Source organism: Diutina rugosa (assembly GCF_008704595.1).
Source record: "Diutina rugosa strain CBS 613 chromosome Unknown scaffold41_size130375, whole genome shotgun sequence".
In the NCBI taxonomy this organism is placed as follows: domain Eukaryota; kingdom Fungi; phylum Ascomycota; class Pichiomycetes; order Serinales; family Debaryomycetaceae; genus Diutina; species Diutina rugosa.
Window position 1 is genome coordinate 51,741 of NW_022995196.1, and position 11,834 is coordinate 63,574.

At 54.0% G+C, this 11,834-nt stretch overlaps 4 protein-coding genes across 4 annotated transcripts; 1 reads left to right on the top strand and 3 right to left on the bottom strand. All coding sequences in view use genetic code 12, as the record gives it.

The window, feature by feature from the left end:
- Positions 1 to 1,405: 1,405 nt before the first annotated feature.
- On the top strand, positions 1,406 to 3,058 carry DIURU_004676 (uncharacterized protein; the record flags this gene model as incomplete). The annotated part of the gene is made up of 1 exon (XM_034157575.1): positions 1,406 to 3,058. One exon carries the CDS (start codon positions 1,406 to 1,408, stop codon positions 3,056 to 3,058), a length of 1,653 nt encoding a protein of 550 aa, XP_034010513.1.
- A 1,604-nt stretch (positions 3,059 to 4,662) lies between these two features.
- Positions 4,663 to 7,089, bottom strand: KIP1 (Kip1p; the record flags this gene model as incomplete). Its single annotated transcript, XM_034157576.1, has 1 exon — positions 4,663 to 7,089. The coding sequence occupies one exon, from the start codon at positions 7,087 to 7,089 to the stop codon at positions 4,663 to 4,665; it is 2,427 nt and encodes an 808-aa protein (XP_034010514.1).
- A 551-nt stretch (positions 7,090 to 7,640) lies between these two features.
- On the bottom strand, positions 7,641 to 9,248 carry DIURU_004678 (glycoside hydrolase family 18 protein; the record flags this gene model as incomplete). The annotated part of the gene is made up of 1 exon (XM_034157577.1): positions 7,641 to 9,248. One exon carries the CDS (start codon positions 9,246 to 9,248, stop codon positions 7,641 to 7,643), a length of 1,608 nt encoding a protein of 535 aa, XP_034010515.1.
- A 1,662-nt stretch (positions 9,249 to 10,910) lies between these two features.
- Positions 10,911 to 11,303, bottom strand: DIURU_004679 (uncharacterized protein; the record flags this gene model as incomplete). Its single annotated transcript, XM_034157578.1, has 1 exon — positions 10,911 to 11,303. One exon carries the CDS (start codon positions 11,301 to 11,303, stop codon positions 10,911 to 10,913), a length of 393 nt encoding a protein of 130 aa, XP_034010516.1.
- Between the last annotated feature and the right edge of the window lie 531 nt (positions 11,304 to 11,834).

The window sequence follows — 11,834 nt, forward strand, 5'->3', positions numbered from 1 at the left end:
CTGCGGGGGGGAGACGTTGCGGGAGGTGACAAAATGTTGGATGCGCGGTTTCGTCGGTGGTTTTTATCGATGGGTATTTTTGTGGGAGTGTATATGGCCTGCCAATAGTACCGCATAGTATTATTATTTTGTCTGGGGTGCGCTGCGGGTCGACGCTGGTGGCGGCAGCGATGGGCGGCAGCGTGCGTCATGCGTATGCACCCGCTGGAGACGCCGCTGCCGACCAGGCAATTGTTCCTGGTTCGGCGCCCGGGGCAGAACCACCCATCGAACCCATGGTAACGCCAGGGCCACGGGCCAAACCCCCCGGCAAACAATGATCGTCACGGTTGCTTGCAACGGCAGCGGCAGGCCAGAAAAAAAAAAATTGGTGACGCCGCACTTGTTTGATATGATGTAGCATCAGTTGAGGGGCAGGGTGAAACCACGCCTCACCCCATGAATAAAACATTACGCTGTATCAACTCTGTAAGCGTGTGGTTGCTGACCCCGGTACAAAACCAGCCCAACCGGCCACGTAGCCGGCGAAGTACCCCAGGCAGTCAAGGTTCGTCGAGCCGGTGCCACGCACGCCGCCGCCCCGGCAGATTATAATTGCGACAAATACGGAGCGCGTTGACGGCTAGCGCCGATAATAATCGTCGCAGACAGGGTGATCATGCACCACGCAAGATTATATCAGCCCTGTCCACGAATGGACAGGCATCGACAGCCAGCGAGGTGGGGGGGGGTGATACCCGGCCGCACGCACACTCACAAAACCCACCATTAGCCGCCACCGCGTTTCCGAAACACCCACCCACACAAACCAACAACAACAACAAATTAGCAATCACGTGATGAATACCATGGAATAGCACCGCCACTAAGCCCATCCTACCCTCACCCCACTAGCTCCGGTTGCCAGCCACCTCCCCTGGGGCCGCTGGGGCTGCCCTCAATACCCCTAGGGGTGCGGCGTGCTCTGCCGACAAGCATTAGGTACGCAAAATCGGTCACGGCGACATGACGATGAAATTCCCAAGTTAAGTCCGACAAATCCCCCACCGCTTCGGAAAAATTCTCACATTTTGTGGCCCTTTCGGGCCTTGGTTTGTGGTGTGTGCTTGTGAAGGTTGTCGCTTGTTTTTCCCCGAGCGCAGCACTATTGCGACCTCCCCCTCCACCCCTATTATTGTTTATTCAGTAGTGGCCAGCCAAATATCCGAGTGATTTGAAACTGTGTTTAATGACGTATTTCAATGAGTTACATTTCTACCGAATTGAGCAACTGATCAAAACCACTGAGTTGTGGGTCTATTGTTAGTGTGCTTGGTGTTTGGTGCACGGTTGTTTGGTGCACGGTTGTTTTTCGTGAGCCGCACGCGCTCATCGGCAGTGACGACGGCCTCCCCACGCCATCGCGATGATCCGACTGCTGCTCCTCACCCGGCTCTTTCCTCAGTGTCGGCTGTGTGGCGTTAAGCTCCAGACGGTCGATAAGACCCGTCCCGGCTACTTTGTTGCCGGCGTCGCCAAGCAGCCCCTTGCAAAGACCCAAAAGTACGATGAGCTCGAACTGAAGCTTAGCGACGCCGATCGCGCTCTATTAGGGCTCGGACCACTGGCAGCAACTTCTGCCAAAGCCCACAGTCACGACCTGGAGCTGACAACGGCTCCGGAGTGCACCCGGTGCCGTGATGTCCAGTATCGACTGCAAATGGTCCAGCCGCTTCCTCCGCTCGGATTCCACGAAATGATGGACTACGTCGACCCTACCGCTCCGGTGGTGGTTGTCGTCAGTGCTCTTGATTTCCCCTTGGGATTTGATGGCGGGATTTTCCGCCACCGGTCGCCTATCGACGTTCGAGTGGTGGTGAATAAGGCCGATCTCTGGTTCTCCACCAACCAGAAGGCGTCCAAGTATGGGGCTACCTTCTTTGAGGACTATTTCGCTCATAAACACGGTATTCCGCGTCATAACGTCGCCGTGGTGCTGGCTAAACTCGGGTGGAACGTCGCCAAATTAGCATCGTGGCTCCCTCAAGACGCTCACGTCGTCGGCCACGTCAACCTGGGCAAGCTGACGCTCGTGGGCCAGCTCCAGCTTCAACATTTACGCCACGAAGGCGACGTACCGTTGACACTGCTGCAACGACGCCAGCTTGAAAAACTCCAGGATAAAGGTATCCACACGACGAAAGCACTGATGAAAAAACGACTCCACGAAAAGATGGCCCTGGTGGTGGGTCCGGGGACTCTGTACATGCCTGGGTATACTCGTGGGGTGATTGCCACCGATATCAGCGCTACCAAGACGATCTACGATGTCCCTGGGTTTGACGTCGCTTCCGGCCACGGAGTATTTGGCTTGCTTAACGCTCAACAACTGGCGGAGGGCCGTCACCAGTTTAAACACGTGAGCAAAGGCGCCAAAGTGTTTGATAAGGGCGACCACTGGGCCCACTACGAGTCGGTGACCAAGCGGGGCCAGGTGCTTCTGTTTGGTGGCCTCTTCGGCGTCGAGTTCCCCGGGGGGATTTTCCAGGTCCGCAACGTTACTGCGATTGAACCCACTAAGTTTAGAGATTACGCTAAGTTTGATGCGGTGAGGGCGGCGCCGCTGGCCTACGACGGCATGGAGCTGAAGTTCTTTGGCGTGGGCAGCGAGAACTTGACCCGGTATATTATTCCTCCCTTTTACGGTCCCGTGGACGTGGTCCTCCGGGGACTCGGACACCTCTCCATCACTCCCACGGGGAGGAAAGAACTGAATGATGCCATTGCCGTCTACCTCCCTCCACACCTCGACGCGGTGGCGCGACAGCCGATCACCGGCTACATCGCTAAGCTGTTGACGGGACGAGACAAAAACGGGAACGTTCTACGGAAAGAAAACATGAAGAAGAGCACGCTGGCGCTCCGCCGGTACGCCGCCAAGACGCCGCTTACGGCTCAGCTTATCCCCTCGCCGTCGCAAGCTCACGACGCCGCCGCCATTGCTGAGTGGTCAGGCATCCCCTACGACGACAGCACCGTCATTGATGAACATAACCGGTACGACTACTGGCGGGAGTAAATTACTTTGTACATAGATATACCCTCAGTGACTCCTTCCCAATCGACTACTGGCCTTAATCAAGCATATCATAGAACTGATGTCATCATCTACATGATTGTAGTTTGTTTCTGACTGCATGTGACACTCTTCTGGTTCTGGAATTGTCAGTGATCCGAAGCTTAAAATTTAGTGGCAGCTACAACAATCTTATTTTCTTGTGGGTGAAATTAAAAATCCTCGAAATGGCATTAATGTAGACATCTACTTTGGCTATATGATCTTGAGAATTATAAATGGCAAACACCAGGGGACCGCCTAAAGTTACTCTAATTCCCCCGACTTTAACCACGACGATCACTGCCAAATATTATTTACCCCCTGGGTACACTTCTGGATTACTTTCGGAAGCAAGTTATCGGGTTACCGGCTGCGGCACCGGTGTTCGTTTAGTGACGCTCTCGACACCCGCGAACCGTAATAATAACCGCCTGCCTCACATGGAGGCTGTTGCCTCACTCACGAACCCTATAACGCACGTCGGCTGAGCTAATCGCCGTTTAGGAGTACGGGGGTGTCCCCGGGGCCAATACGAGGCCGAAAGATGAGTGTCTCACCGGTCAGCCAATTCGAGGTAACACGTCATCGGAAATCGGCCATAATAGGCAATGACGCGCAACGTAGTAACTATTGCGCCTGGAACGGCCGGGGGGCATGACCCCCTCGCAGAGCAAACCTCGGTTTGAAACCTTCGGATATACAGAAAAATATGGGGCGACGACAATAAGAGGACATAATAAGGGCGGCCCCGTTGAATAGCTACCTTGCTTTTTATTTTCTGGTTGGATTTTTTCTTTTTTTCCGTCCTGTGAATTCGGTGGCGATTCGTTGGGTACGAGGTGGGCGTCTGATCCTCCACCCAAAACAAAAGGTGGTGGGTGGCATATGTGGCCGGCAACATATATGCGTCACACCACATTAAGCGGGCGATCCCAGACACTAGAAATGACGTGTCTGATAGCAATGCATTGCATACGATGTGCATACGTTCGGCATAGCCCTCGGACCCAAGAAAAATATGCCCTGGCATTAGCCTTGCACCAACCGGCCTAATTAGGGATAGTGCCAGACTATATATACCGGCGCAAATTCCACCACTAACTCCGAGTAAGGTCACGTGCGTCAAGGCTCCCATTAGTAAACAGACAAAAAAAAACGGCATCATTGAGCGCATAAACATTGCTGCTAAGTGGCAATCCATTCATCCAGTTGTAGCTTAGACTGATTGCGCCAGCGGTAGCCCCCTTCCAGTACCCGGAAATTCCCGAAAACACCAGTCACTACTACAGCCAAACCTGGCACCCTATTTGAGCCACCAGAGTCAGATTGCCATCACGTAATCTAAATTTAAACAAAGCTTGTAAAAGCTTGTATGACAAAGGTGAAAACAATGGCGGCAGGCCAGCAGATTATTTTCCTCTCCTTTGTTTTTTCCATTAATGAGTGCTGCTAACAATGACGCTCGCGGCATGGATTTTCTTAGCATATATTATAAGTCATGAGATATTAGTGGACGCCACCGCAATGGCCTTGGAAAAATAATACAACGTTACAGTAGTGAAAGTTCACCCAGATTGGCCGCCAGGATTGGTGCGCCGGCGCTTAGTGTTGACGTCGGGAATGAGCGACGGGATACGCGGCAATTGCGTCCGCTTAAGCTGCCGGGCGTCGCCGTTAGTCAGTGCCGACGGTGTCAATGGCGCCAATGGCGTCGTCGCCGGCGCTACCCCACTCAGCCGGCGTCGCAGCGGCAGTGCTTTCAGCGGCAGTACCTTTTGCGGCAGCGCTCTCCACCCCAACGAGCGATTAGGAGACCGTAGCCTCAGCGGGTGCACCGGCGTCAGCGTCTGCAGCAGACGGGCCAGCAGCCGCGCCAGCAGCGGAGGCGGCGCCGGCGCCAGCTCCCGTAAAAACGCCATCACCAGATTCAACTCGTCCACCACGGGGTCGGCCAGCGGCACCGCCACCTGCGGGCGGCGCTCGCCATCAGCGGCCAGCGTGCGGCTAAGCTGTTGCCATTTCAGCACCGATTGCTCTGCCAGCGCCTGTTGCGCCAGAAGTGCCGTCATCTCAGTAGCGAACTGCGACGACGCCTGCGCCGCCGCTTGGCGTACCTGGTGGTGGTAGGCAGTGGTCGCCGCCCGCCAGCCGTCGCCAGTATCGCTGACACATTTTTCCATTTGTTGGCGCACCATCGGCGCCATCAGCAGCTCCCACCACTGACTGAAAAGCTTAGTCGCCCGTTGTTGCATCTGGACCATGTGGGGCGCAATCGCCACCGGTTTCGGCGACAGCGGCGCCTCCGACGTCGCCGCCACCACCGCCTGGGTGAGCGTGCGGGCATTATTGCGGTGGGCCGTCACCACTTTCGCCATGGTATGAAGCGCCGCCACCGCGTCGCTGCCTCCCAGCGCCAACGTCTCTGTATGCTTAGCCAACTGTTGGTACTGACTTTGTAATTGCTGGAACTCTGCTGTCACCTTAGGCACGTAGTCGCCCGAGAGCGCCGCCAATGCCCGCTGGGTCATCTGCGTCGCCTCGCTGGCGTAGCTGTGGAAACAGGTGCCGAGCTCGGCCACCGCCTGGCGCTCCTGGTGCCACTGGTTGGTCACCAGCGCCAACTCGGTGTTCTTGTGCTCGATGCGGTCGTGGGCGTCGTCAAGTTCTTGTTTCAACTGCTGGCGCTCGGCGTCCCATTGCTTCGTCTGCGCCCGGTGGTAGCGGCGAAACTCGTCGTACTCCTGTTGCTGTTTTTCGAGGTATGCTACGCGGCGCTGAAGCTCGCTGATGGTGGTCTTATCGGTGTCGGCTTGTGCCACCATTTCGTTGTAGCGTTCTGGTGCTAAAAATACCCCTTGTTTCGCCTTGGTGGTAGCGAATTCGGCCATGAGCTGAGCATATTGTTGCTGGAGCTCGTGCACCACCACCCGTTTAAGCACGGCGTCGCTGGTACCGACCTCGGCGGTGTTTTTGATGTGTTTGGCCTTAGCGGCGTACTCGAGCGTCAGCAACGTCTCGTCGGCGTCCACCCGTACGGGCGACACAGTAGCGATCAACGCCGTGCGGGTGGCGCCGCCAAGCGAGTCCTGGAGGATCCGCGTGAGCTTAGAGTCACGGTAGGGGATGTGCCCCATGGTCTTCGGCGCCCGTGAGTCCAGCGCCAACGCCGAGATCACCCGCCCGAGCGCGTGCAACAGCTTGTTGATGGTGCCGGCCTCGCGCGCCCGTGACTGGGTGGCGCCCAGGCGCTGGACGTTTTCCAGCCCCGCAAGATCGCAGAGATTAAGCTTGCACCGCACGAACTGGTTTTCGTCAACCTGGCGACAGAGCTCGAGGGTGTAGATCATGTGCAGCCGCAGCAGCTTGTCGTTGAGCTTGGTGGCGGCGGTCTTGCGGTTGTCGAGCCCTTTGTTCAACACCTGGGTGGCGTGACGGTACAGCGTGATGTAACACGGTTTCAGCCCCTTGACGGTGACTCGTTTGTTCTCCTCAAGGAGGCGAAGCTGCGCGTCGGGCGCGAGCAAGTCGCCCAACTGCTCGTTATAGAGCTCGATAAACAGACACTCCAAAGTGTGGTCGGCGCTCATCTCCTGAAAGATCTGCTGGTGCACTCGGGGGATGATGCCGGCGCCACGGGGTAAGTCTTCGGTAACGTCATCGCTCACTCGTGCCAGATTGTGTTCGCCCACCATGGTGTAGGTTTTGCCCGTGCCCGTCTGTCCGTAGGTGAATACGGTCACCAGCGTCCCCAGCAAGAACTGGGACACGAGCGGGCGCACCACGGTGTCGTAGACAAGCTGCTGGGAGGCGTTACCGCCAAAGACGCCGTCGAGCGCGTAGGTCTTGGGGTCGGTGTTGGGCACGGCCACGGTGACGTGGGGCTCGCGCCGGTCGTAGGTGTCGCTCCCGGTGTCGACCACCCGGGGCTGGTGCGCCTGGACCTCTCGCGGAATCCGATCACGACATCGGACCACCACCTGGACATGGGACATGGTGGTTGTTTACCTGGCGATGCCAAAATGTAAACAGCGCGCCGATCGCCGAAAATATGGTAGCGCCGCGGCGCGGGGCACCAGCTGATGAGGAGCAAATACGATAATGTAAACAAAGCCATCACCGACAAAAGATAGATAGTCTTCTCAGATGCCGATTAAATCTTGATGTTAGTTAAACATGAAGGGGAATTTATTGCTCAAGGAAGTACTACATTGGTGGAAGGATTCTACAATGTTATCTAGGCAATCCGTTCATACGATGTGCTAAAAATGCACCTTACTGCGCTTTGGAGTGTACCGTCTTGTTATGGCAATCAGCTTAAGCTTAAGTGACAACGACTTTGACTTTCAATGTTAGACTCACCAATTTACCTTAGCATGACATGACGATAACAATATGGTGGCATGGTCCGCATAGATCAACACCATCGTTTCTACACGATCACAATCTAGTAAATATGTATTGGTATCTGGTGCGAGGGGGCTCGATTTTGCAATGAGGCAAAAATCATAATATCTCGCGGGTATGAAGTGAATCGTCATCTAGTTTACTCGTAAGCGACGTAGGCGGTGACGGTGGAGAAGGCCGCTTCCGGGTCCGGGTTGCAGAAGTCAACCGTGACTCTCACCTGGATCTCGTACGAAGCCGTCAGCTCAGCATCTTCGGCGGCTTGGGACACAGTGGTGGTGACGGCGTCGCCGGAGTTGTCATAACCCAGCGACGAAGCATCAGAAGCGTACACCGTGTGGTAGATGGTGGTGGTGGCGTCATCGCCGTCAACAATCACCGCCTTGCCGTTACCCAAGTCAACCTCAGCATCGTGGGCAGCTTCTTGAGTGCAAGTGGGACAGTCAACGGTGGCAGTGGCGTGGTGAACGTTAGTCTTGGTGGAAGTGGCAACGGCACCCTCACCCTTGGTGCAGGTGGGGCAGTCGACAGTGGCAGTGGCAGTGTGGAGGTTAGTGACAACGACGGTACCGTTCCAGGCGCCGCCTTCGAGACCGGGCTTGTCGCCGTTACCGGAGAAGCCCAAATCCAAAGACAGAGTCGGCTTAGGTTGCGCAACCACCAGCGACGACGAAGGCACGGGCTCGGGTTCCTCACCCTTCAAGCATTGACCCACAGTAGAAATCATGTCCTTGTTGGCAAAACTGGAGCTAGCGTCCCAGAACATCACCCCGCCAAAGTTGGCCGAGTCCTTGATTTCGTCGACGGTGGCACACACTTGCTGGGGCGAAATGTACCCCGAACCAGCACTGGTGGAAGCACCGGGCAACCCCAAGTAGAGCTTGACGTTGGGGTTGGGCAGCGCCGCCGCCCACTGGGCCCAGGTGTCCCAGTTGAATTGGCCATCGACCGAGCAGTAGTTGTTGTAAAATTGAACAAAGGCAAAGTCCAAAGGCACGTTCAGCATCACGTCGCCAACACTGGCGTCAGGGTAGACACATTGAGGGGCCGCCGAGAGGTAGTACTGGCGCGACAGCGAGTCGTACAATTGACGCAATTTCTTAGCCATGGCGACGTAGCCGGTTTGGTGCTTGTTTTCCATGTCGAGGTCAAACCCGTCCACTTGGGCATCGCCAAACGGTCTTTCGGCGTCGTTACCGCCGGCAAACTTGTTCCAGAGAGTCAGGGCGAATTGCTCACCTTCGGCAGCCGACGAGAACCCGTACTCGCCCTTGGCGCCACCAAGCGATAACAACACCTTCTTGCCTTGGCTTTGGCAGTACTTGATGTCAGCAGCAATTTCGGGGCAGTCCAACAACCCCAGCTCGAAACGGCCGTTGCATTGATTACCGAAATTGAGGTTCAAGTTAGGGTAGCCATTTAAGAACCCCAAGAGCACCACATCGATTTCCAGCGCATCACAGTAAGACGCCAACAGCTGTTCGCCACCGTACGAGTTTTGCCCCCAGTACACCGCCACTTGGGCAGCGACCGCCAGGGCGACCAGAAGCAACGAGAGGAACTTCATGGTATATAAACGAATGTAAAGGTTTTGCTTGCAACCAGACGAAAAAGGAAAGTCTGTCTGGTAATAAAAACGAATGTAAGGGTTTTGCTTTTGAAGTTGACCAACGTTTATAGCGGGCTCAGCTTCGGCTTTATACTCAAGTCCATTTCGACTTTGACTACGATGCGTGGAGCCGCGCATATAGCCTGGCACCGCGATGCAGAATTCAACGCGCGCGAATGCAAATATACGAGAGAGGCTTAATCCAGAAACAATTAAATTCCCACCTTTTGAGTAAAAGTGGTGTTGTCCATGTCATTTTTCAACAATGGATAACACTGCCCTAGCATGATATGTTAACAGTTTTAGATGATTTCAATCAGCTCGTGGAAATTTCTGCGCGTCGCGGTAAAATGTTTTGGTCTTGGCGCATATATAGTCAGGCGTCATCACGAGTATCGACACCGTGATGCGGTACCGTCGCGTGCCATATCATTGTCAAAGATGATAGTTCTATACAAACGAAATTTTTGCTGTAATGTAAGTATAGTTGATTTGCTGGCGTTCCAATGGGTACGCAACCTTTAACTTGGAGGCTTATTGATTGCATCGACCGGCAAAATCAATGTATTCTTATGCGTCAACGAATTCTGTTTAGTAAACATTAACCGGGACTCGGCAAGGCCCGCAGCGAAGACTTCAAGAATAGGTGTCGCCATGATGGCCTAGCTTTCGGGCATTCACCGACATTGTAACACGCTGTAATTTCAATTGTGTATCCCTTAAACTTGTCATTGAGTTTATAGCCGCCAAAGTATATAGCTAGTCGTATATAACTGCCATTAGTTCTTGGATAATTCCGATCCACGTAAGTTGAGCGAATTTTAAAATGCGATGCATACAATGCATATTACAGACACCGCGTTTCTGGGGAGCCGAAGGGAGCCAAATAACATATTTGATATCAAAAAGAATAGCGTTAGCTCAAACCCAGTGTCACATAAAATTGACAGACCATTATTCACGTCCAACATCTTATTTATATAATTCCGCAATTGTGGAAAAATTCAAATTTGTCACAACTCCACAATTAACATACTTTGCAGAAGACACCAATTTTTGAAGTCACCTGATATCAGCAGTAATGCTACCACTTTTGAAGACTTCTAAAGGTTTAAAGTTTTGCTATCAAACGTTTCGATTGTATTACGCGTTCTTATCCCCGTTTCAGCTGGTCTCGATACCGCAACCTCAATGCCCACTCTAGACACATTCTAACTCTCTAAGACGCATCCCGTAAAATTCTCTTTACAAATACGCCATTGGCCTTAGTATTCAGTTGAGAGCTACCATACTCTTTTGATACTAGCCGCATTGTCCAAAAATGCTATACCGTTGCTGTACCGAGGAATAACCACTCACCCGAAAATGAGAAATCGACTAATACTTTACCGACGATTGTGTCACATCTCGATCACTACTGACTACGAGCTTCCATCGGGGCAATACATTACTTTGAAACCGTGAAAAGCCCACGAATGCCATCGTTTACCTTGCAATCTACCAGCGTAAATTAATAACAGACGACGAGAAAACCCTCCTCGAGCCACGTCAGCTCGGGAATGTCCCCTATCTCTTTTTTTTTTTTTTTTTTTCGTGTCCGATCTTTCACTATCTTCGATCACGCCACAGGCTCACAACCAGGACCACCCCTTGTCTCGTAATTTGCCATCGCAAATTTTGTGGCTCTGATGGGGTGTATGCTATCGGTGTAAAACAGTAGAGAAGACGTGTATCATCTGGTGGAAAATTGCACCCCGTGTCCAAACACTGAGGGTTACGTGCATTGGTATATATCTCGATTCAGTCGAAAAAGTCATCGTCGTCGTCGTCGTCGTCGTTGGTGGCGGGCTTGCGGCTATATACAATCTGCCCCCCCAGTTTCTGCTGGGAGTCGCGGGCGACGCCGTCCAAGATGTCGACGACGTCCTTCTCCGTCAACTTGCGCTGGAGCTGGCCCATCTGCGCCAAGCGGACGATATACTGCTCCACCTGTTGCGCCCGTTCGGGGCGTACCATCCGTACTCTCAGGAGCCGTTCGCGGGCGCTGGGCTCGAGAAGCTGGGCCAACACCGCGTTGGCGTCGCCGGCACCACTGCCACCGGCCAGTGACAGCGCCAGCGCCAGCCCCTCGGCGTTCAGCTGGAGCTCGCGGAGCCGGGCCTGGCGGATCGCGTTCAATTCGGCCTCGTCCATGTGATGCCTGGGTACGTTACCAATAACGCCTCCACTCGCACCGCGAAAAACAAAAAAACACAGCGACGCTAACCACAGCAACTACGAGACAATTAGTTCGGGGCTCCCGGCAAGATACGACCGCCCCGACGACGCCGAGCCCACGGGGAACGCCACTATCTCTAGAAACCCTCTAGCCCGTCAATTCCTCTTATTGTCCAAATATAGTAGTATCAAGTCAATCGTTCTCCTGTCAGTGTCTATAGACTGTACCCCTTAGGTGCCGGTCGATTTGCCACCATATATCTCACCCTAGGCCCACCTCATCCGTCGCCCCTCGTATCGCCGCAAGTGGAACCTCACTACTTTACCCGTTTCCGCAATCTAATGTTCTACATCCTTCGATGGGAATTTCTCAGCCTCTCGCCGTGCTCAAAAATAGCATCCCCCCTTGACGCATGTGCATCCCGAGGGGGCGGTGGTGCCTTGTTCCTCGGGACACCCCCCCTCAACGCCCCACCTCACCCCCTCCCAAAGCGTCGGGTATGATCC